We start from the raw sequence: 24,428 nt of genomic DNA on the forward strand, positions 1-24,428 counted from the left end.
ATTATCATAATAATAAACTAAACACATATTTTACATGTATTTGTTAAAAATGAGAAATAGTCCATAGCATTTCTATGCTTTCTAATCTCAGAATCATATAGAATATATTTATAGAGGAAATGATTTTTATAGAGAAACAAACTATATAAATTTTGAACAGATAAAACAAATTTTTAGAGCCAGAGCATTCTGTATAATAATAGTATATGTAATAACTTAAAATATTTTATATAAAAGTCCTGATTTGTGTAACTGAAAAAAATTAGTTGAGAAATTTTGGAAAAAAGTATAAACTGGTTTAAATATAGACATTACAATATTAGTGTTCTGTTTCTGCTTTCATTTAAATTTATATACTAATCAGTTCATATCATCTTTTTGTAATAAATATCTAATGATTTGTTTTTGTTTGATTCTTAGAGGATTTTAGTTATTCTCCTTAGAACAGCTTAGAAGTCAGTAGATAAGCAGGTATAGGGGTACTATGACTTCTTAAGAAATAGTATTCTGGCCCATAAATGAACATTCCTTTGGTATTTCTTTTTAAGAATCTCCTTTATTTTCATTTTTTTGCCTCTTGAAAATGAATTAAAATTTTCACTAGCATAGTTTGGCTTCCTAATTGTAAGAGATTTTTGTCTAGCTATAGTTTAGTGTGACATTTACAAGAACGTGTATGTACAGAATAATACTGAATTTAAGTCATCATGCTCATCACCATAGAAAATATTAATCAACTTGGAGGAAAAGATCTCAAAAGTTACATTTAGTTTTTTGTATGTGGCTGATGCTTATTATGGCAGTTTCAGTTGTTCTAATACTTCATCCCTTCAGTTTTTACAAATGTGATAATAAATGATGATGCTTTATATTTACTTATAATTTTAATGCCCTATTTATCAACAGGGAACCTTGCCTCGCTTGCCTATATCCACCATTGTACCATTGAACAGTTGGTATGAAGGAGAGAAGGCATTAATGATAGTAGCATGGGGATGATAGTAAATTAACAGCGTTACATTTAATTTATTAATCCTTATGTTATTTTTTACCCAAGGTATGCTAGAAAGTTGAAAATACACAATTTCAGAAGACTTATATAAGAAAGAAATGTGACTGATGTGCTGAAGTATAGTAGTAGATAGAAGGAAGAAAATAAGGATTTTAGAGCAACAAGAATTAAAATGGGCTCCACAAAGCCATGTCCTCATCTCCTGCATTAAATCTCCTCTCTAGGGGAAAAAAAAATCATTAGGGGTTGCACACATACTGCTTTTCTCTTGAAGTTGTTAAGAAAACACAGGGAATTAAAAAAAAATTTCCCACAGTATGACAGTAATTATAAAAATCTTTATTTAGCAAAATTGCTTTTTTCTTCATAAAAGCCATGTTTATTCACTCTAGAAAATACTGAAGAGTACTCATTTATCCGTTCCACAATATTATTTGGGGACTTACCAGGAGCCAGTTACTGTGTTGGAAGAGAGATACTGATAAACAAAATAGGTCAGAGATTTTTAAAATGTAGCAAAACAAAGGCTAGAACAGTTCTGGATTGTATGCTGCCCTGCTGGTACTATAGTAGCACAGAAGAAGGGTTTCTGACTCAGTAGTAGGGGTTGGGGAATATGGTTCTGTTAGAAAAGGTAATATCTAACCTGAGACCTGAGGAGAAACTGGAGAGAAGAGGCTTGGGACATGTCCAGGTGCTGTGCGGGCATGGACATGTGTATGTATGCTTGCGCACAGTGTACACAACTAATAAATTGAAAATACTCAGAATAAGACTCATCACTTGCACCACAAAACAAAACTCTGTTGTAGGGTAACTGTTGTTAACTGATGGAGAAAGGCAAAATTGTGGCTAGAAAAACCCTTTCTTTGAAAAGGACATTACAAATATTAAATTTTTTCTAATTGTAATAGCATGTTTATGGTATGAAATTTAATATGTTTACAGAAAAGGAAAAGGAGAAGAGTCACCTAAATTACCCAACCAGATGTAGTCCTAGAGCTTTGTCCAACTAGTGCTTCTTTTATCCCTGGCAAAAATAATATTTTTATGGTAATCCTAACCTGAGTTCCAGAATAGTGAAGATAACTCATAGTTATTAATGATTTAATGTTAGTAGAATAATGGTGGTTTTGCTTGAAGATAGGTATGTGAGAGGGAGGTTAATAGCTGGGCTTGGAACCTGAATGGATGGTCAGTCTCTGCTCTACCTTGTGCTAGTGGTCTTATGGGGCAGACCGCTCAGAAAACATACCAAGTCCATTTTGTCCTAATGGGAGAGTCTTTATTTAGCCTGCCGGCTGGTGACTACTCCCCACAGGACCCATAACTCATAACTGTCTTTGCAAGGAACAGCCTTGAGCCTGAGCATTTCAGGGTCTTTAAAGGCAAAAACCACATCCAGGTTGACATAGCTGCAAACAAGCAGGGGTATAGAAACTGAATTGAGAAGTTAGCAAAACAATGCAGTGGGTACATTGGTATTTCCCATAGGATTTTCCAGGTTGACATAGCATCAAGCAAGCAGAAGGGAAGTGTCACCTAAGTTACCCAACCAGATATAGTCCTAGAGGACTAGTTGTACTAGTTGAGTACAAGTTAGAGAATGGTTACTAATGTCTAGACAATCAATCTCTGACAGAGTCATTGCCCAAGAAAAATGGGAACCAAAGAGAGAACAATTTTACATTGTATAAGAATTGCCATTTTGTGTTGCCAAACATGCTATACTAAGCAACTATTGATAGGTACAGAGGCAGAGTGTTCCCATGGGAGAAGCATTCCTTATATGACATGGAGTCTCAGGGTAAAATGGAGCCTGTATGGTCATTGCCCATATAGCCTGGCCCATAACAGTTTGTGACCTTGGCCAAAGCCTCCTCAATGTCCTTATCTGTAAAATGGGGGTATTATTGTGTCCTAAAGTAAGCCAGCCCTTCCTTCCTTCCTTCCTTCCTTCCTTCCTTTTTCTTAGACGACTTTTTTTTTTTTTTTTTGTATTATTGCATTTTGAGCATGGTGGGAGGGGGCATCTTTGCACTTGTGTTGTTGCTGAATGTTGCACTATGTCTTAGAGTTCTCATGATTTGTTTATTTATAGTTGGAATTATCTGCTTTATGACCCCTAGTTTTTAAATTTACTTTTCTCTGTCATGGTGGTTTTGAATACTAAAAAACTTAATTTTTTGAACATAAAGTATAAGAAATATGTTTATTTTAAACTTAGTCTTCTGTTTAATGTGTGCCATAGTTATGAAAGAATTTGAGAACAAAAAAACAACAGTATATCTTTGATTAATTGATCAAAGAAAATTGTCATGTGAGATTAAAAAAAACTAGTGTTAATTTATGTGTGATCATTGTTTCTTGGATTTGGTATTTTTATTAGAGTAAGTGGATATCAATTTGGGGATATTAGAATGCATAGTATTTTCCCTTTGAAATTAATTATTAATGATGATTATATTTTCATTTAGAATTCATGAAGCAGGTTACTAGCCCAGGATCTTTGTATGTATTATTCCCTCCTCTTGGGCTACTTAAGTTTCCCTGCTTTCATAGCATTCTCATTTTTTTAAAATTTTCTTTTAGTTGTCAACAGACTTTATCTATCTATCTATCTGTCTATTTATTTATTTCCTGTGTGCTGAGGATCAAACCCAGGGCCTCACACATGCCAGACAAGCACTCTACCACTGAGCCACAACTCCAGCCCTTTCTTCTCATTATTTAGGGCTCAACTGGAAACATCACTGCTTCAGAGAGATTTTTTTTCTACTACATTGGTGTAACCTGTCAATTTTATCTTAGTGGCCTGTTTAGTTCCTTCATATATTTTGTCAGTTTTAAGCTGTGATGTTCTGTTTATATATTTGCTGTCTGCCTCTTCCCAATATAACTGAAGTACCACAGAATAGGGGGTATAGTTCCTTAGCCTATTGCTTCATAAATAGTGACTTAGGAGAGTGTTGACCCATCTTTAGTCAGTGTCCACTAACTATAATGAGTAACTGAGAGAAGGAAAGAGAGAAATAATATCTTTCTTATTGTACAGGGCCACACAGCTGCTCAGAGGGAGCACTAGGATTTAATTCTAGTGGTCATTTTACTTCCAAAGACCCTCATAGACCTTTCGGAAAGTAATTTTACATATTTTTTCAAATTGAGTCTTCACCATAATCCTGTGGTGTAGGTATCATTATCCACACATTATAAGATGAGGAAAGTAGAGTTTTTGTGCTGTTGTCAAAGACTCATTACTAGGAAGTAGGAGGGCAGTTTATTTGGTTTTAAGCTCAGTGTTCTCTACAGTAAGTCAGAGATGGTTTTTTATAAGCTTACTTTTCTTTTACATAGTACCAGGCTTTCCCTGCAATCATTTGAACTCTGTCTAAATGTACCCCAATGTGTTTTAATGCAGACCTCTCCTACAGAAGGCAGAAGACTACATTTTTTGTTTAATGTTGCACTCTTAGCTAAGCAGAAGTGTTAGGGTTAAACAGGTAGTAATTGTGAACATAAAGGCTTTTTCTATTCTCAGTGTTTTTAGTAACTCTTTTACCAAATATTTACTGAGTGCCATGTGTTTGTCTGACTTGTGGCAAGTAAACACTGAAGCAAACAATACTGAATATACCTTCAACTTGGCTGTCATGTAACAGTGTTTAAAAAATGTACTACTAACAGAAGTCAATGAGATACCTCTATGCATTCACTTGGAAAGATGCTGGGTTAGTAAGCCTCTCTGTGACAAATACTTGAGAATAACAACTTAGAGGAGAAAAGATTTAATTTGGCTCATAGTTACAGAGATTTCAGTGCATTGTTGGCTGGCTCCATTGCTTTGGGCTTGAAGCAAGATAGAATGTTATGGTGGAAGAGCATGATGAGGAAAAGTGTTCTCTTCATGAAGCCAGGAAACAGAAAGAGAGAAAGGGAGAGGCAGTTTGAGATAATAAGGCATTAAGGGCAAGACATATTCCCCAGGGGCACTCCCCCAGTGACCTACTTCCTCCAAGTATGTCCCACATGCCTACAGTTTACACTACCTTCTGTCATTCATTCAGCTATCAGTGGATTGATATCAATCCACTGAAGAGGTCCGAGCCCTAAAGATTCTATCCCCAAATGTCTCACCTCTGAATCCTGCTGTACTAGAAACCAATCCTTTAATGTGTGAGCTTTTGGGAGACATTCCACATCTGAACCATAACAGATACCCATGCTGTTATGGTTGATTTAAAAAGTACATTGCAGCCTGTAAGATATAACATATTTACTTTTTTTGTTTTTTGAAAAACTAAATATGCAGGATATATATGTATGAATTGCATTTAAGAAAATAACCTCTGATACCATTAATAATGGCTATATCTACAAGTGGGATTAGAAAGACATATTTCTTATGATAGGACTATAAGTAATTTTTAAATTTCTAAAAATTTCTTAGCATTTTTTATGCAGAAAAATTTTAAAGGTTGTATATATATACATATATATGTATGTATGTATGTATATATATATATATATTTAATCTGGAGAATGTTTCTAATATATTTAAGTGAATGACAATATTTGATTTTCGTTTTTGTTTGTCTCACCTCTTTTTTTTTCCCCCCAACTCTTCTTGATTTTCTGATGTATCTAAATTTTCTCTATGCTATGACTTTTATAACATGGCAATGAAGGGGTTTTATTAAAGCATTCTTCCTGCTCTGCTTTCAACAAGAAAAAATAAACAAAAACTAAAACAAGTTTAGGATTCTAAGTAAAGGAGGGAATTGTGGTAGTGCAAATTTGTAAATAAGGAAGTATCTTATAATCTAATTACCATTTTCTATGGTTGCCATTAAGTTTATTTGCTTAATTGTGGTGCTAATGATAATAATTACCATAAAAACAATAGTTCATATTTATTGAAAGTTACTTTTATTGAAGCCAGATACAATTCTAAGAACTTTGTATGGAGAATATATATATGTGTATATATATGCATACACACACAAACACACACGGTTAATCTTCTAAAATATATACTTTGTTCTTATCCCCATCTTTTTTTTGTTGTTGTTCTTTTTTTTTTAATTTTTTATTGTTGGTTGTTCAAAACATTACATATTTCTTGATATATCATATTTCACACTTTGATTCAAGTGGGTTATGAACTCCCATTTTTACCCCATATACAGATTGCAGAATCACATCAGTTACATATCCATTGATTTACATATTGCCATACTAGTGTCTGTTGTGTTCTGCTGCCTTTCCTATCCTCTACTATCCCCCCTCCCCTCCCCTCCCCTCTTCTCTCCTCTCTCTACCCCCTCTACTGTCATTCATTTCTCCCCCTTGTATTATTTTTCCCTTTCCCCTCACTTCCTCTTGCATGTACTTTTGTATAACCCTGAGGGTCTCCTTCCATTTCCATGCAATTTCCCTTCTCTCTCCCTTTCCCTCCCACCTCTCATCCCTGTTTAATGTTAATCTTCTTCTCTTGCTCTTCGTCCCTACTCTGTTCTTAGTTATTCTCCTTATATCAAAGAAGACATTTGGCATTTGTTTTTTAGGGATTGGCTAGCTTCACTTAGCATAATCTGCTCTAATGCCATCCATTTCCCTGTAAATTCTATGATTTTGTCATTTTTTTAATGCAGAGTAATACTCCATTGTGTATAAATGCCACATTTTTTTTTATCCATTCGTCTATTGAAGGGCATCTAGGTTGGTTCCACAGTCTTGCTATTGTTAATTGTGCTGCTATGAACATCGATGTAGCAGTGTCCCTGTAGCATGCTCTTTTTAGGTCTTTAGGGAATAGACCAAGAAGGGGAATAGCTGGGTCAAATGGTGGTTCCATTCCCAGCTTTCCAAGAAATCTCCATACTGCTTTCCAAATTGGCTGCACCAATTTGCAGTCCCACCAGCAATGTACAAGTGTACCCTTTTCCCCACATCCTCGCCAGCACTTGTTGTTGTTTGACTTCATAATGGCTGCCAATCTTACTGGAGTGAGATGGTATCTTAGGGTGGTTTTGATTTGCATTTCTCTGACTGTTAGAGATGTTGAGCATTTTTTCATGTACTTGTTGATTGACTGTATGTCCTCCTCTGAGAAGTGTCTGTTCAGGTCCTTGGCCCATTTGTTGATTGGGTTGTTTGTTCTCTTATTGTCTAATTTTTTGAGTTCTTTGTATACTCTGGATATTAGGGCTCTATCTGAAGTGTGAGGAGTAAAGATTTGTTCCCAGGGTGTAGGCTCCCTATTTACCTCTCTTATTGTTTCTTTAGCTGAGAAAAAACTTTTTAGTTTGAGTAAGTCCCATTTGTTGATTCTAGTTATTAACTTTTGTGCTATGGGTGTCCTATTGAGGAATTTGGAGCCCGACCCCACCGACTGTAGATCGTAGCCAACTTTTTCTTCTATCAGACGGCGTGTCTCTGATTTGATATCAAGCTCCTTGATCCATTTTGAATTAACTTTTGTGCATGGCGAGAGAAAGGGATTCAGTTTCATTTTGTTGCATATGGATTTCCAGTTTTCCCAGCACCATTTGTTGAAGATGCTATCCTTCCTCCATTGCATGGTTTTAGCCCCTTTATCAAATATAAGATAGTTGTAGTTTTGTGGATTGGTTTCTGTGTCCTCTATTCTGTACCATTGGTCCACCCGCCTGTTTTGGTACCAGTACCATGCTGTTTTTGTTACTATTGCTCTGTAGTATAGTTTGAAGTCTGGTATCGCTATACCGCCTGATTCACACTTCCTGCTTAGCATTGTTTTGGCTATTCTGGGTCTTTTATTTTTCCATATGAATTTCATGATTGCTTTCTCTATTTCTACAAGAAATGCCGTTGGGATTTTGATTGGCATTGCATTAAACCTATAGAGAACTTTTGGTAATATCGCCATTTTGATGATGTTAGTTCTGCCTATCCATGAACAGGGTATATTTTTCCATGTTCTAAGATCTTCTTCTATTTCTCTCTTTAGGATTCTGTAGTTTTCATTGTATAAGTCTTTCACCTCTTTTGTTAGGTTGATTCCCAAGTATTTTTTTTTTTTTTTGAGGATATTGTGAATGGAGTGGTTGTCCTCATTTCCATTTCCATTTCAGAGGATTTGTTGCTGATATACAGGAATGTCTTTGATTTATGCGTGTTGATTTTATATCCTGCCACTTTGCTGAATTCATTTATTAGCTCTAATAGTTTCTTTGTAGACCCTTTTGGGTCTGCTAGGTATAGAATCATGTCAACTGCAAATAGTGATAATTTAAGTTCTTTTTTTCCTATTTTTATGCCTTTAATTTCTTTCGTCTGTCTAATTGCTCTGGCCAGTGTTTCGAGAACTATGTTGAACAGAAGTGGAGAGAGAGGGCATCCCTGTCTTGTTCCAGATTTTAGAGGGAATGCCTTCAATTTTTCTCCATTCAGAATGATGCTAGCCTGAGGCTTAGCATAGATTGCTTTTACAATATTGAGGTATGTTCCTGTTATCCCTAGTTTTTCTAGAGTTTTGAACATAAAGGGATGCTGTACTTTGTCAAATGCTTTTTCCGCATCTATCGAGATGATCATATGGTTCTTATTTTTAAGTCTATTGATGTGGTGAATAACATTTATTGATTTCCATATATTGAACCAGCCTTGCATCCCAGGGATGAATCCTACTTGATCATGGTGCACAATTTTTTTGATATGTTTTTGTATCCGATTCGCTAGAATTTTATTGAGGATTTTTGCATCTAGGTTCATTAGAGATATTGTCTGTAGTTTTCTTTCTTTGAAGTGTCTTTGTCTGGTTTAGGTGTCAGGGTGATGTTGGCCTCGTAGAATGAATTTGGAAGTTCTCCCTCTTTTTCTATTTCCTGAAGTAGCTTGAAAAGTATTGGTATTAGTTCCTCTTTAAAGGTTTTGTAAAACTCTGCTGTATACCCATCCGGTCCTGGGCTTTTCTTAGTTGGTAGTCTTTTGATGGTTTCTTCTATTTCCTCAATTGATATTGGTCTGTTTAGGTTGTCTATATCCTCCTGACTCAATCTGGGCAGATCATATGACTTAAGAAATTTATCTATGCCTTCACTATCTTCTAATTTATTGGAGTATAAGGATTCAAAATAATTTTTGATTATCTTCTGTATTTCTGAAGTGTCTGTTGTGATATTGCCTTTTTCATCCCGTATGCTAGTAATTTGAGTTCTCTCTCTTCTTCTCTTCGCTAGCATGGCTAAGGGTCTGTCGATTTTGTTTATTTTTTCAAAGAACCAACTTTTAGTTTTGTTAATTTTTTCAGTTGTTTCTTTTGTTTCGATTTCATTAATTTCAGCTCTGATTTTCATTATTTCTTGCCGTCTACTTCTTTTGCTGTTGTTTTGCTCTTCTTCTTCTAGGATTTTGAGATGAAGTATGAGATCATTTATCTGTTGTTTTTTTTCTTTTTTTAAGGAATGAACTCCAAGCAATGAATTTTCCTCTTAGAACTGCTTTCAATGTGTCCCATAGATTCCGATATGTTGTGTCTGTGTTTTCATTTATCTCTAAGAATTTTTAAATTTCCTCCTTGATGTCTTCTATAACCCATTGATCATTCAGTAACTTATTGTTCATTCTCCAAGTGATGCATGCTTTTTCCTTCCTTCTTTTATCGTTGATTTTCAGTTTCATTCCATTATGATCAGATAAGATGCATGGTATTATCTCTACTCCTTTATATTGTCTAAGAGTTGCCCTGTGACATAATATATGATCTATTTTTGAGAAGGATCCATGTGCTGCTGAGAAAAAAGGGTAACTGCTTGATGTTGGGTGGTATACTCTATATATGTCAATTAAGTCTAGGTTATTAATTGTGTTCTTGAGTTCTATAGTTTCCTTATTCTACTTTTGTTTGGAAGATCTGTCCAGTGGCGAGAGAGGTGTGGTGAAGTCTCCCATGATTATTGTATGGGGGTCTATTAGACTCTTGAACTTGAGAAGAGTTTGTTTGATGAACATAGCTGCACCATTGTTTGGGGCATATATATTTATGATTGTTATGTCTTGTTGGTGTATGGTTCCCTTAAGCAGTATGTAGTATCCCTCTTTATCCCTTTTGATTAACTTTGGCTTGAAATCTATTTTATTTGATATGAGTATGGACACTCCTGCTTGTTTCCGAAGTCCATATGAGTGATATGATTTTTCCCAACCTTTCACCTTCAGCCTATGTATGTCTTTTCCTATCAAATGCGTCTCCTGTAGGCAGCATATTGTTGGGTCTTGTTTTGTGATCCATTCTACTAGCCTGTGTCTCTTAATTGGTGAGTTTAAGCCATTAACATTTAGGGTTATTATTGAGATATGGGTTGTTCTTCCAGCCATATTTGTTTATTTCTGTTACTAAACATGGTTTGTTTTCCTCTTTGATTATTTTCCCCCCCTTTACTGTCCTACCTCCCACTGTTGGTTTTCATTGTTATTTTCCATTTCCTCTTCCTGTAATGTTTTGCCGAGGATTTTTTGGAGAGATGGTTTTCTAGCTGCAAATTCTTTTAACTTTTGTTTATCGTGGAAGGTTTTAATTTCATCTTCCATCCTGAAGCTTAATTTCGCTGGATACACAATTCTTGGTTGGATCCCATTTTCTTTCAGCATTTGAAATATGTTGTTCCAGGATTTTCTAGCTTTCAGAGTCTGTGTTGAAAGATCAGCTGTTATCCTGATTGGCTTACCCCTAAATATAATCTGCTTCCTTTCTCTTGTAGCTTTTAAAATTTTCTGCTTATTCTGTATGTTGGGCATCTTCATTATAATGTGTCTAGGTGTGGATCTCTTATGATTTTGCACATTCGGCGTCCTGTAGGCTTCTAGGATTTGGGATTCTGTCTCATTCTTCAAGTCTGGGAAGTTTTCTTGTATTGTTTCATTGAATAGACTGCTCATTCCTTTGGTTTGGAGCTCTGTACCTTCCTGTATCCCAATGACTCTTAAGTTTGGTCTCTTAATGTTATCCCATATTTCTTGGATGTTCTGCTCATGGTTTCTTAACAGTCTTGCTGAGCTGTCTATGTTCTTTTCCAGTTGAAATACTTTGTCTTCATTGTCTGATGTTCTATCTTCTAAGTGTTCTACTCTGCTGGTAGTATTCTCAATTGAGTTTTTAAGTTGGTTTATTGCTTCCTGCATTTCTAGGATTTCTGTTTGTTTGTTTTTTATAACCTCTATCTCCCTGTATAGTTGATCCTTTGCTTCCTGGATTTGTTTGTGTAATTCATTGTCGAAGTGATCTTTCATTGTCTGATTTTGCTGTCTAATGTCTTCCTTGATACTCCAGATCATCTGAAGCATATATATCCTGAATTCTTTATCTGACATTCCATCTGCTGCAGCTGTTACCTCTTCTAAAGTTGAGTTGACCTGCAGTGCTTGTGGTCCTTTCTTTCCTTGTCTTTTCATACTGCTTGCGTTTCTTTCTGTTTGGTGAAACTGTTGTGTTTTTGAAATGTTTTTTTCCCCTATATATTTATATTGCTCTTGTATAGTTGAAAAGTCTTCCTTGCAGGGTCGGGCGGCGGTCTGCCTGCCTTGCAGGCGTGGGCGGCGGCTCTGCTCTGCCCCTCCTCCAATTGGTGTGAGGTGTCTACCACGCCTGCGGACCCCTGGGCCTGTTCTGCCGGTCGGTCGCAGTTCTGCCTACCTTGTAGGCGCGGGCGGCGGCTCTGCTCTGCCCTTACTCCAATTGGGGTGACGTGTCTACCACACCCGCGGACCGCTGGGCCTGTGCCGGGCGCGGGCGAAGGCTCTGCTCTTCTCCTACTCCAATTGGGCTGACGTGCCTACCACCACGGCCGGCCGCTGGGCCTGTTCCACCGGTAGGTCGCAGGTCTGCCTACCTTGCGGGCACGGGCGGCGGCTCTGCTCTGCCCCTACTCCAAATGGGGTGACGTGTCTGTCGCACCGGCAGGCCACTGGGCCTGTCCCGCTGGTCGGTCGTAGGTCTGCTCACCTTTCGGGCACGGGTGGCGGCTCTGCTCTGCCCCTACTCCAATTGGGGTGTCGTGACTACCACGCCGGCAGGTCGCTGGGCCTGTTCCTGGTGCGGGCGGCAACTCTGCTCTGCCCCTACTCCAATTGGGGTGACGTGTGTACCACGCCGGCAGGCCGCTGGGCCTGATCCACCGGTCTGTCGCAGGTCTGCTTACCATGCAGGCGCGGGCGGCGGCTCTGCTCTGCCCCTCCTACCATGCCCACAGACCGCTGGGCTTGATCTGCAGGTTGGTCGCAGGTCTGCCCACCCTGCGGGCACGTGTGGCGGTTCCGCTGCGCTCCCACTCCAATTGGGGTCACGTGACCACCACACCGGCGGGGCCTGATCCGGGCTCGGGCGAAGGCTCTGCTCTGCCCCTACTCCAGTTGGGGTGACATGTGTACCACGCTGGCAGGCCGCTGGTCCTGACCCACCAGTCTGTCACAGGTCTGCTTACCTTGCAGGCGCGGGCGGCGGCTCTGCCCTGCCCCTCCTACCACGCCCGCGTACCACTGGGTCACAGGTTTGCCCACCTTGCCGGCGCGGGTGGAGGCTCCGCTCCGCCCCCTCTCCAATTGGGGTCACGCGACCACCACGCCAGCGAGCCGCAGGGCCTGCACCCGGCTCGGGCAGCGGCCCGGCTCCTCCCCTCTTGCTCGACGACAAAGCGAGAGAGACTCGGGTGTCTGTGACTCACCCTCCCTACCAGGAGACCAACTGTTTCTGTCGCCGCTGGTATTGATGAAGTTCTCTCCTCCGCCGCTTTCTGATGACATCAGATCTCTGCCTTGTTGGTATCCTATGCGAATGGCAGCATTTCGTTCCCTTTGCCGGGTGACCAAAGCAACGGGTGAGTCCTGACCGGCCCTCACAGGCCCCGTCTCAGTCCTGTTGCCACTGCCCACGAAGGCTCGGTTGGTATTTACCTCCACAGTACTCAGCAGGACCCGGACCGAGAAGCAGTTTCCGCGGGCTCCTTAGCCCTGGGCCAGAGCAGTCTGGGAGCCGGAACTCGGCCGCTCCGTGCTCTGTGTATGCTCTGTCTCGAATCCAGAATTCAGCACTGAGTACGGTGCTTGCACGGCTGGCAGAAACTGCAGCGCTGTATCCCTGTGTCGCTATCTCCTCGTTTCCCAGCGCATGCTGCAGACTCTAGCCGTTGGGCGATTTGTTGAATAAGCAGTGTTACCCTCCGTGCGACAAATCTCTTGCGTTTGAGTCCCCGTAGCCGATCCTCGTGCGATGGAAATCCTTCCTCCAGGTTCCGGCGCACCCCACTGTTGCTGGAAATTCCTAGCAAGATAGCCTTTAGCAGTCCTGACTCGTCATTCTCCCACACAGTGACGCGGCACACGGGGGTAATGCACTCCCCTCGCCGCCGTCTTCTTCCGTTTCTTATCCCCATCTTAAAGATGAGGTTCAGAAAAGTTAGTTATCTTGCCTAAGGTTTTAGAGCCTAGTAAATGGCAGACCTATGGTAGATGCTATGCTATTTTTAAGTGCCATTTTGTGAGCTTCTAAATACTAGTCCAACTGTAATGGGTTTTAATTTTTTGCAGTTATTGAAAAGAAATTATTATTTTTAGGTCAGAATTCTGGTAGTTCTAGTATCCAAATTTATTTTTCAGCCTATCAAGGATTGTTAAAGAACATTGTAATTTCTGTATTTCCCAAAAATGAACAGATACAGGAGAAAAAATTGTAGCTAATATGTTGTTGGTTACATTCTGGCTTTGTTTTTTTGTCTGTTTATTTACTGGTTTGTTTCTTTTTCTTTTTCTTAGTAGGCAGTTTGACATATAGGAAAAATCTTGGCCTTTAGCTCCATTTAGATTTTACTTTAATTCTTGTTCAGCATTTTCTAATGCAAGTCTTTTATTGAGGCGCATTACTTTGTTTCTTCTCTTGTAAAATAATGCTAATAATAATGCCCTTTCCGGGTGGTTGTAAGGGGTACATGACATAAAGTAGGCAAAAGATCTTTAATGTATAAAAGTTTTACAAAATAAAAAAAACTGTGAAAATTCTCAGATCAATGTGATAAATATTTCTTATTGAGACCCTGTCTCAAAAAAAAATAAAAAGGACTGGGTATGTAGCTCAGTGGTAAAGCACTCCTAGGTTTAATATGCAGTGCCAAAACAAAAGGAAAAGAATTGTTATCTGCATTGTTTATGGTGTAGGACAAAAGAAACATTGTTCACCAAAGACAAATCAATGTATTTGATAATAATGTTATAAGCATGCTATGTGAAAAAAAGAGGAAGATAGAAATAGAATTCAAATTACTACATGAAATACAGCCATTAATATATTATCTATTATTATGTATTTACCATGTTACTACTTTTGGTTTCAAGTTGGATATTACCTGTATTATTATGCTTAGTAAGATTTTTGATGCTCTTTTCTGTATTTTTAAGTAGTACATGCTCTTAATTACTTTGATAGGTCAAGAAATTATTTTTCTATAATAGCATATCTGTTTGAAATATAAACAGCCATTCAGATCCAGAAATATTTAAGAAGGAACATATTTGCAAATGCTCTAATATGAATGATAATGATAGCTGTACATATGTAAATTAGAGCAGGATTCAGAAAGGGGAACAAGTGTTATACAGTTTCATAGTCGTTTCTGAGTTAGCAATTTGAAGTTTTATTTCATTAATATTTTGAGACATGAATTACCAGAATAGCTTATATAGATAATTATATTATAAAAATGGAAACATTCAGCAGCAAAGACAAATGACTTTTCTACCATTTTTTCTTAGTTCACATCATTGCTTTACTCATCCAATGGTGCTAACCTAAGACAATCCTATGTTAGAAATACAGGATTCTAAAGGGCTGGAGATGTGGCTCAAGCGGTAACGCACTCACCTGGCATGCACGGGGCGCTGGGTTCGATCCTTAGCACCACATAAAATAAAATAAAGATGTTGTGTCCGCTGAAAACTGAAAAATAAATATTTTTAAAAAAACAAGTAAAGAATTAATATTATGAGGTAGGAAAGTGGAGGAAGGTATTAAAGTAGTAATTCCATAATTTTGCATTAATATGATAATTTTTGATGTATTACCTTTCAGAACCTAAGTCACAGCTGCAACAATTTCATCAGGGACAGCACAGAATGTCAAGTACTGAACAAAATGGAGTAAAAGATAATAATCAACCAAGACATCTTCCTCGAAGTGATACCAGGCAGCCACGAAATGAAAAACCTCCTCGTTTTCAAAGAGACACCCAAAATCCAAAGTTACTTTTAGAAAGCAGTGGATTACCTAGAAATAGAGCTTCTGAAAGACCAAGTACTTCTTCAGGATCTGAAGTATGGGCTGAAGAAAGAATCAAGTGTGATCGACTATTTTCTAGATATGACAGAACTAAAGATGCTTCATATCCTCTAAGCTCTCAGCACAATGATGGTGCTTTTAAAAAAAGAGAGAACTCTATGCAAAGCAGATCAGGAAAAGGCCCATCTTATTCAGAGGCAAAAGAAAATCCACTTCCTCAAGAATCCATAGATTATAATAACCAAAAACGTGGGAAAAGAGAAAACCAAACAGGTAATCCTGATCATTTTTATGACAGGAAATCACGAACAATAAACAATGAAACTTTCAGTGGTGTGAAAATTGAAAAACATTTTAATGTAAATACTGATTACCAAAACTCTGTCCGAGCTAATAGTTTCATTGGTGTTCCAAATGGAGAGACAGAAATGCCACTGAAAGGAAGACGAGTAGGACCAATTAAGCCTGGAGGACCTGTCACAGCTACACCTTATGATGAGAAAGTATTTTATAATAGTGGGCCCAAAAGAAGATCAGGCCCAATTAAGCCAGAAAAAGTGCTAGAATCATCTATCCCTGTGGAGTATGCAAAAATGTGGAAACCTGGAGATGAATGTTTTGCACTTTATTGGGAAGACAACAAGGTATGAATGCTATAAACATGTTAAGTACTAATATTCCCAAATGTAACATTCTGGTGGGAATTTATAGAAAGCCATTACTTGGAACTGTGTATTTGGTTCTGCACTTGAACTTGTTTAAAGCCTTTAAACAGTTTTATAGTTTATAAAAGAGAAACATTTAATTTTTTTATGGATGCTTAGACATCTTTCCCTTAAGATTTGATTAAGTTAGGTTTAATTTTAGCTTTCATGTCATAAAATTATAGCAGTGATTAAGCATAGTCCAACTTTATTTCACTTGTCATTTGCTGACTTATAAATGTTTTTCATTTTAGTAAAATTTTACTGATTCATATGGAACAAATTTGTTGTATGGTACAGAATAAAATTCTGCAGATTTTCATTTAAAGAGAACATATACATTCAGGCTACTTAAAAAAAAATTAAGAGCATGTGATTAATTATTTACCTTATAATAAATGATTTAATGTTTATTAGATTGATAATTTAGAGGTTTTAATTTTTACATTATATGGTAACTGAAAGGGAAAGAAGGAAGTTGGGAGAAAAGGAAAAGATAAAATCAGAACAAGCAGGAATCTAGCAGATCAAGTAAGAGCTTAGCCAGAGAAGGCCAACACGCAAGAATAGGAAAGGCATGGACAGAAGGCCCCTTGGAGAGAAGTATTTTGTACATTCTCCTTTTACCCAACATGTTTTTAACCAACTGCTCTTCTTATCATTGAGGGCTTGACCTGAACATCAGCTCCTAGAAGAAGCATCTATGATTTCCCTCAAAAGTGATTTTCCTTCTCAATGCTTTATTCACTTTAATTTTAAACTTACTATAATTTATAAATATTTTTGGTTTTGATTCCTCAATTGGTATCTTTCTCCTCTGCCTTACTATTAAATTCTTTAAAGGCAGGATTATGCCTGGTTTACTCCTCCCTACAGCATAGGGTTTTTTTTTTTTTTTTTTAATTGTTGACTATTGATTAGTTAACCTAGGTGGGGATACTTAACAGAAAAAAATAGAGTGGTGAGGGGTCTGAAATAAGTATTTCATAGTTAGAATTCTATTAATTGATAAAGTAAGGGTGTGTCCATGCAAGTGGGTGTGTTCATGAAAGTGTGTGGCTAACTGGCGTGGAGGTAAATGTAACTGAAGTTGTTAAGGAACTGAAATTCAGACACAGGAATTTGGATGGATCCTTTACAAGGATGCCTTAAGACTTGGGATCTGGAACCAAGCCCTGTTATATTCAATGATTATAAGGTATAAGCATGGTGTTAATCATTACCTGATAATGGCAACAAGGGGAGGGCGGATAGGGTGGGAAATCTAGATGGCATTAACTTTTAAAGCTTTTATATGAATATGGGATAGTATTTGCTTACAAGTGGCTCTCTGTATGTCCAGCCTTTATTCAAAGAGAGAAAGAAGTAAGAAGACAAAACTGTCCGTGTGTCCTTTTTTTCTAGAAAAGCAAAAGCTTTCCCAGGAATACTAGCAAGACTTTAATTAAATCTCATTATTTGAACTATTCCAAATGGCCACTTTCTGGCTGTCAGAGAAGCTTGGAAAGCAGATGCAGTTTCTGCACTATCTAGACTCTGGTTCTACCAATTCAGACCACTTAACTTTCTAAAATTAAGGAATTATTTGATTTGGGTAGTAGGGGGGATTCCTTACATTTAGCTATTTCTCTCTCATTATAGAGGCCAGAGAAAGTGGTTAGTCTTTATCAAACCAACATTGATTTCTTGAAAGGGAATGCCCACTGTGTCAGATGCTTTTGTGAATGACTAAGGTGAGGTTCATGGAAGCATGTTTTCTCTAGGGACAATGTGAAGTTGTTGATGACCTGGTTTGTAAATATTCAGGCTTTCCACTGAAATCTCACAAAGATTGTGGAAGTAAAGGCAAAGCTTAAAACCAGCCCTCCACAGGAATATGGACATCTCCTATACTATGTAGCCCTGCTGAAAAGAAAGAGAAAAAATTAGCATGAGTGATTGACTACCCACAAATGAAACAGCAGAGAGGAATAACAGGTCTGCATCTATTCAGATAATTGGACTTAGCAAACAAATTCCTTCAACAAATATTAATTGAGTATTGAACAAAACATTATGAGTAGCTGCTAAGTGCCAGGTGCTTGGAATATATAAGATAATTCTGTCATAATAATAATAATAATAATAATAATAATAATAATAAAGCTGTCACCCAAATGCTTCCAAACACCTGATAGGATAAAGTTTTAATCTTAATTATAATTATCTATAAAAATTGGTAATAATTAATTTATCTATTACCTTAGTTGAATACGTTTTAAAAAAACCCTAGCCTGGTTATGGTGGTTCACAGCTGTAATCCCAGCAGCTCAGAAGTCTGAGGCAGGAGGATCACAAGTTCAAAGCCAGCCATCTCTTAAAATAAAAAAGGGCTAAGTATGTGGTTCAGTGGTTAAGTACCCTGGGTTCAATTCCTAGTACCATAAATATGAACTGAAAAAATTAAAAATAAACTTCTAGAACATAGTACCGAATACCCAAAATGTTTCAAGCTATGAGAGTGTTCTTAGAGTAACTGGATAATATTTTAAGGTGACTACTTTTTAAAAATTGTATACTTTCAGTTTAGGATAAGGACTATAGACTCTTAACTATATTATACTCTTAAGTATTGAAAATAAGATAAGCAACATTCTCCTGTGAAAGACAGAATTAGATATCCTCTGAAACCATACAACTTAAGAGGTAGTTTTTAAATGTGTTGTCAAGAATAGAAAACTTTCCAATTTCCAACCAGAGACAAGGATGGAAATTTAAGAAAAGGAATTGACTGTAACTGTCAGTAAGAAACCATAATCTTTGTAATTGCATTGTAATGATATTTTGGAGATAATCAGTGTAATCTGTTGTTTTAAAAAATTCTTCATAATACCTTTCCTTCTTTCTAGCATTGTTTCCAAAGAAGGATCTGAGAATTGGCGGGCAATTCTCCTTCTTCATTGAGACTGCCAGACTAGTTCAGCTCTTTCTCCCCTCTGACCTGGAATATTTTAACAGCTTTCAAATTGGTTTCCTTGCCTTAAACCCCATTATTCTTAAATTTGTCATTAATAGTGCCACCATTGTGATTCTTCTCTTAGAACATGCTATTGTTTTTCCTTAAAATCTTTTACCTGCTGATGAAATACAGACTTGAGCATGCATATAGACCTTCCATTATCTGATCCTTACATACTTATCCTACATTTCTTGTTGGTTTAACCACCTTCTCACATCATAATTAATTTAAAACTGTTTTTAGTTTTTTACACTCAGCTTCATGTTTTATGTCTTTGTAACTTCCCCTGGAATACCTGTCACTGCTCTTTATTTGACTAAATGCTCTTCACCCTTGAACCCATTCCATCTACCTCAGGAAGTTTTTCCTGAGCTCCTCAGTTTAAGTGCCACATCTCTACACCTGTATTATAATACTTATATAGAAGTGGGTTTTTTTTTAATGAATCATTTTTCTTAAACTATAAGGTAATTTTTGTATTAAAGATTTGACTTTATTTGGGGTAGAGTTTCTTAAATGAGGCCTTTTAAAAACTCACCTCTATGTCACGAGCTGAAAATACAAACCAGATAAGTGGTATACACATCCTAAGTTCATAAGAGTATCAACTTATTTGTCTTCCTATGTCTGTTGAACTTCTTTGAACTGACACATAACTTCAGAAGTTCATAATTGAAGCATGTATGCAGCACAATTCACAGAACACAAGAATATGAGGCCAAAAACATAAAGGAGGAAGTGAGAAAGTGTTATGTATACCCAAGACTCTTAAGACAGAGTCCCAACATGGTGACTAAACCTGCAACAACCAGACCTGGGAAGGAAAACCATGGATTCACTAAACACTTTTTGTAGTACAAAATACACTAGTTAAATATAGCTAAAAACCAATTATTTCCTTATATTCTTGGGGTAATAAGATTTTTTTTGAAGGATGTAGAGAATGTGAATTTTTATTGCCTTTATTCTGGTGAACTTTTGAAGAGATACTGTTAGTAGATATATTGTTACAGTCAAGCATCCAGCTATCCTACCTTGAAGAAAATGTTCTCTAAGAGCAAATTATTTTTTATATTTATTTCACATTCACTAAACAACTTTCAGACCTATAATTTGGGTCTTGAATGTATTGATCTATATTGAAGAAGTACTCTATCATATGACCTACTCTCAATTATCATAACAAATTTTTAATTATAATTATTATGTAAATCAGTTCCTTACAAGTCTGTAAAATGCATGAGGTTCTCAGAGGCAAATTACACGGGATAGATTGTTTCAAACTCTACAAATCCCAGATTTGACTGAAGTGCTTATACTCCTTACTCAATATTCTTACCTTACTCCAGCCATTTGTGATAAAGAAGCAATGACCTTTTTTCTTTGTAATTTATTTTTGTTATATATTTCTCTTTTTAAAATAAATTGCTTGTTAATATATTCTGATTTGTATCTATGTATTACCTTATCAATATTAGAGGATGAACTAATGGTAGGGTTTCTTTCTTAAAAATATTATGCATTGTCTAGTTAAACAGACCATCTCTAGAAGGCATAAAAATAGGGCCACATACATTTTTATATTAAACTTTTTGTTAAATAAACTTAAATAGCAAAAAAACTACATTATGCATTGTTATAGTGATACACCTTGAAAATCTGTATTTCCATTAACATTGCCTTGGAGTATAGCATTGATTGTCATACTTAAAATTCCTTTTTCCCTTCTCAGTTTTACCGAGCAGAAGTTGAAGCCCTCCATTCTTCTGGTATGACAGCAGTTGTTAAATTCGTTGATTATGGAAACTACGAAGAGGTGCTACTAAGCAATATCAAGCCCATTCAGACAGAGGCATGGGTACGTGATCCAAATTCTGTACAAAGGCATAATCTATTTTGAAGAAAACATAAAGCTCTAAAACATTAGTTATAGTCATACAAAATTTGCAAATGGAAAAATGTTTTGAATTTGTTTAAAACTGGCTACCCCAAAATAAGATTTTAATTTAATAATTATTCTGAACTAAAATAAAAATGATTGCATTGGAATTACTTTTCTTGTATAATGTGCTGTTTTATTACTTTGGAAATAGGTACCCTTATTTACATGTTTGCCAAAAATTTATATTTGTAAAATGGGTTTTTATGCATATTTTGTTCTTTCCCATATTGTTATTTTAAATCTGACTAAACTATGTCCAGCAGTTGTAATAGTTAAATCTCTGTTGGATACATGTATATTGCTTATTCTTCTAGTTACATGTAAAATTTTAAAAAATACTTTAAATTATATATGAATTCACACTGCATTTGCCCCCCCCCACACACACACATACACACAAATATATGTACAGATTAACAATAAATATCTGTTTAATAATTATTTGATTAGTTTTATTGCCAAATGTTTGTCAAATCTGTGTGATAACTTTGATGATATAATTTAGAGCTTACTGGCCTCATTTAGAGTCCATTTTATATAGAACTCATGATTTTGTATAGTTTCTCAGCCACACTTGGGCAAAAACCTGGGCATTAGAAATCTTAGAATTAGTTAAATAAAATTTTTCTTATTTTTCTCACATCTCCCTGTGGGTAGTTGTATATGAATTTATTATTGTAAGCCTAATTTGTTCCTATTTCCCTAAAATACCAAAATATGCCAGAAAATTATATTTAGAAAGTAGCCTTTATCCTTGAAGCATACATTGTTCTCTCATGAGCTGATTTTAGTTTTGGTTTTTTAAAGTTTTCTTTTGTATCTTTACTGGTTCCTCTATCCTCAAATATAAATAAAACAACAACATGGAACCTAATAGCAATAATCCATGTTAGGAGCCATGGATCTTTATTTTCTGCCTTTTTTTTTTCTAAAAAAAGAATCATTTTCTAGATGATTTATCATCTTATATGTTATAATTTGACATTACTAATGGTTTATATGTTTACTTAAGAGATACTTTTTCTTGCTCTCATTTTTTAAAGTTTAACTACTTTTCTTCTAAAAGACTGAAATACCATCAATATATAATTTATGCTTTTCTTTTCTTGGAGATATTTGATTTAACCATATATTTACTCTTGTTGTTCTCATTATAAATATTTTCATTCTATTTTTCCCATTAATATACTTAATCTAGTTTTGATGATGAAAGTAATTATTTTTTGATCTATATTTCTAGACATTAAGTTCTGGTTTGCTATTCTCTATATACTCCTAATAGGTTTTAGCCTTAATAAAGAATCAGAAATAGAATTCTTATGTTATTTAGCTTTTTAAAAAATTTTATACACTTAGTCAGAATTTAATTCTTTTCTCCTTAAAGAAAATTTAGTTTTCTTACCTTGCTTCTTCTCACCTTTCTTTTAAAGTTCCAAGGTGATAAGGATCACATTTGTAATTCCTTACTGTACCTCTTCTGTTCAGAGCTTTTTATAGTCACAGACTTTTCCTTTTCCCACCTTAATAGTTTTCATTGCCTTATCCTTGATTTTAAATCTATGCAAACTTAGCTGGAGAATATATTTATCAGATGTCATAGCCCATGTAATGATTCTATGCTGAACAACTATACTTCCTTTTTTTTGCTTACCCATTTGTGAATACTCATCTATGATTTAGTTTGCTATTTTTAAACTCATTTTCTTTTCCTGTATTTTATTTAAAAGTCTTTTATAAGGTACTTAAAATATTTTTCAAAAAGAATCAGGATAAATCATTAAATATTTTGGAAGTGTTAGTATTTCTTTAATTCTATTTATACATAATCAAATGATTCTTAATGGTTTATAATTTTGCAAAAATGAATATTTTTTTATTTGCGTGAATAATTACCTTGGTTGAGAGAAACCTCTCCTTCTTGAAATATAGAGGCCACTAATTTAACATTTCTTCATTATTCACCATTAAAAAATATATATATATATATATGTGTGTGTATGTGTGCGTATACATAAAAAGCCCCTGCAGAAATATAACCTATGTGAATGTTAGTACGTGTAATGTAAAGTTAGTGTGTGATTCTCTTAGCTGCCAACAGTGTTAATGTTGTGGACTGTGAGCACTTTTTCTTTTTGTGACTAGAGACTATAACATGGTTTAAATTAATCAAATATGTATAAAATTATCAAAAAAGAATGGCATTCACTGTACCAATAAGAAGATAACACTAATTGATAAGTCATACTAGTAAAACTAAAGGGCTGCAAAGGTGCAAGGAAAGTTGTTCAAGTCCTTAGCACAATTATTCATTTACACTGTGGATTGTGGAATTTTTAATTTTTTAACTCTTGCACTACAAATGTGCATTAGTATTTTTATTGTGAAATGATACTGTATCTTTTATTAAGATTTATGTTTGTTATTGGCACACGATTTTAGATAACCTCTTAAGTTTTCAGTTTTCCCCAGTGTAAGTGAAGACCTTTTAAGTAGTTTGCAAAAAAAAAAAGAGAAAAGGAAAAAAAAACCTGCATTTAAGCCAAAAGCCTTTACAGAAGTCAGTTGCTTGTATTGTTTCTTAGAGGTTTAAGGATCAAGCATTAAATAAAAAGCATGAAATATTAAGAGACTCAATGACTAAGTTAACAGTCTATTGTATGAAAAATTAAAATAAAAATCAAGTAAATACTTTAAATCTAAGTGTTAATGTTTTTCTCATGAGATTTAGGAATTTTTTCGCCTTACATATGTCTATAGGCCAATTATTTATTTCCCTTTTTTCTCTGGAGATACCTTTTTAATTCCAGAACATACTCAGGGATGATATTTTAAATGGCCAAATATATGTTCTAAATATTATTAAAGACTTTATTTCTTCCAAAATGATTGACTGAACTTTTTGGTAAGTCATGCTCAATTTTGGTTTTGTTGTTATTGCTCTAGCTAGATTTCACCTGGTTCTTTTGGCTACCATAAAACATTCTGTCTTCTTTCCTTTATTGTAGTGAACTTTCTAATTATCACATGTAATGTGAAATTTACAGCTCATTGTGAATTGGGTAAATGCTTTAACTTTTTTTCTGGCTTTTGTTTTATAAAGATTGAGTCTTTGCACTATTGTAGGGTTTTCCATATGTTAGCAAAGCAAATAAAACATAATGGAGTCTCATGTATTTCTTATGAAATACATGGAGAAACAGTATTATTTTATATTTTTAACTACCACATGAGAAAATATTATGGCCCTTTCCCAACTGGCTCCTTGTAATTCTAAAACTATTAATAGAAAACCAGTAAACAGATGCCCCAGGCAATTTGGAAGCACTGTAAAATACCTTGGCACTACTGCTCAGACTGCGGTTCTGACAATCCTTTTGTGTGCTGTTGCTACTGAATTGTTCTTCTAAACCTGGGAAGATGCTGTTGAGTTCTGATTTTCCACATACATTCAGGACCTGGATTCTACT

At 35.8% G+C, this 24,428-nt stretch overlaps 1 protein-coding gene across 2 annotated transcripts in view; it reads left to right on the plus strand.

Annotated features, from left to right (window-relative positions):
• The window catches only part of Tdrd3 (tudor domain containing 3), a 141,767-nt gene that overhangs the window by 86,122 nt on the left and 31,217 nt on the right, over window positions 1-24,428 (plus strand). For both annotated transcript variants that reach the window (XM_027938063.3, XM_027938064.3), the window contains exons 11-12: window positions 15,111-15,961; window positions 20,752-20,877. In XM_027938063.3, the coding sequence (XP_027793864.2) occupies window positions 15,111-15,961; window positions 20,752-20,877 (977 nt within the window). The remainder of the gene's footprint in view (window positions 1-15,110; window positions 15,962-20,751; window positions 20,878-24,428) is intronic.

This window comes from Marmota flaviventris, chromosome 4 (assembly GCF_047511675.1).
Source record: "Marmota flaviventris isolate mMarFla1 chromosome 4, mMarFla1.hap1, whole genome shotgun sequence".
In the NCBI taxonomy this organism is placed as follows: domain Eukaryota; kingdom Metazoa; phylum Chordata; class Mammalia; order Rodentia; family Sciuridae; genus Marmota; species Marmota flaviventris.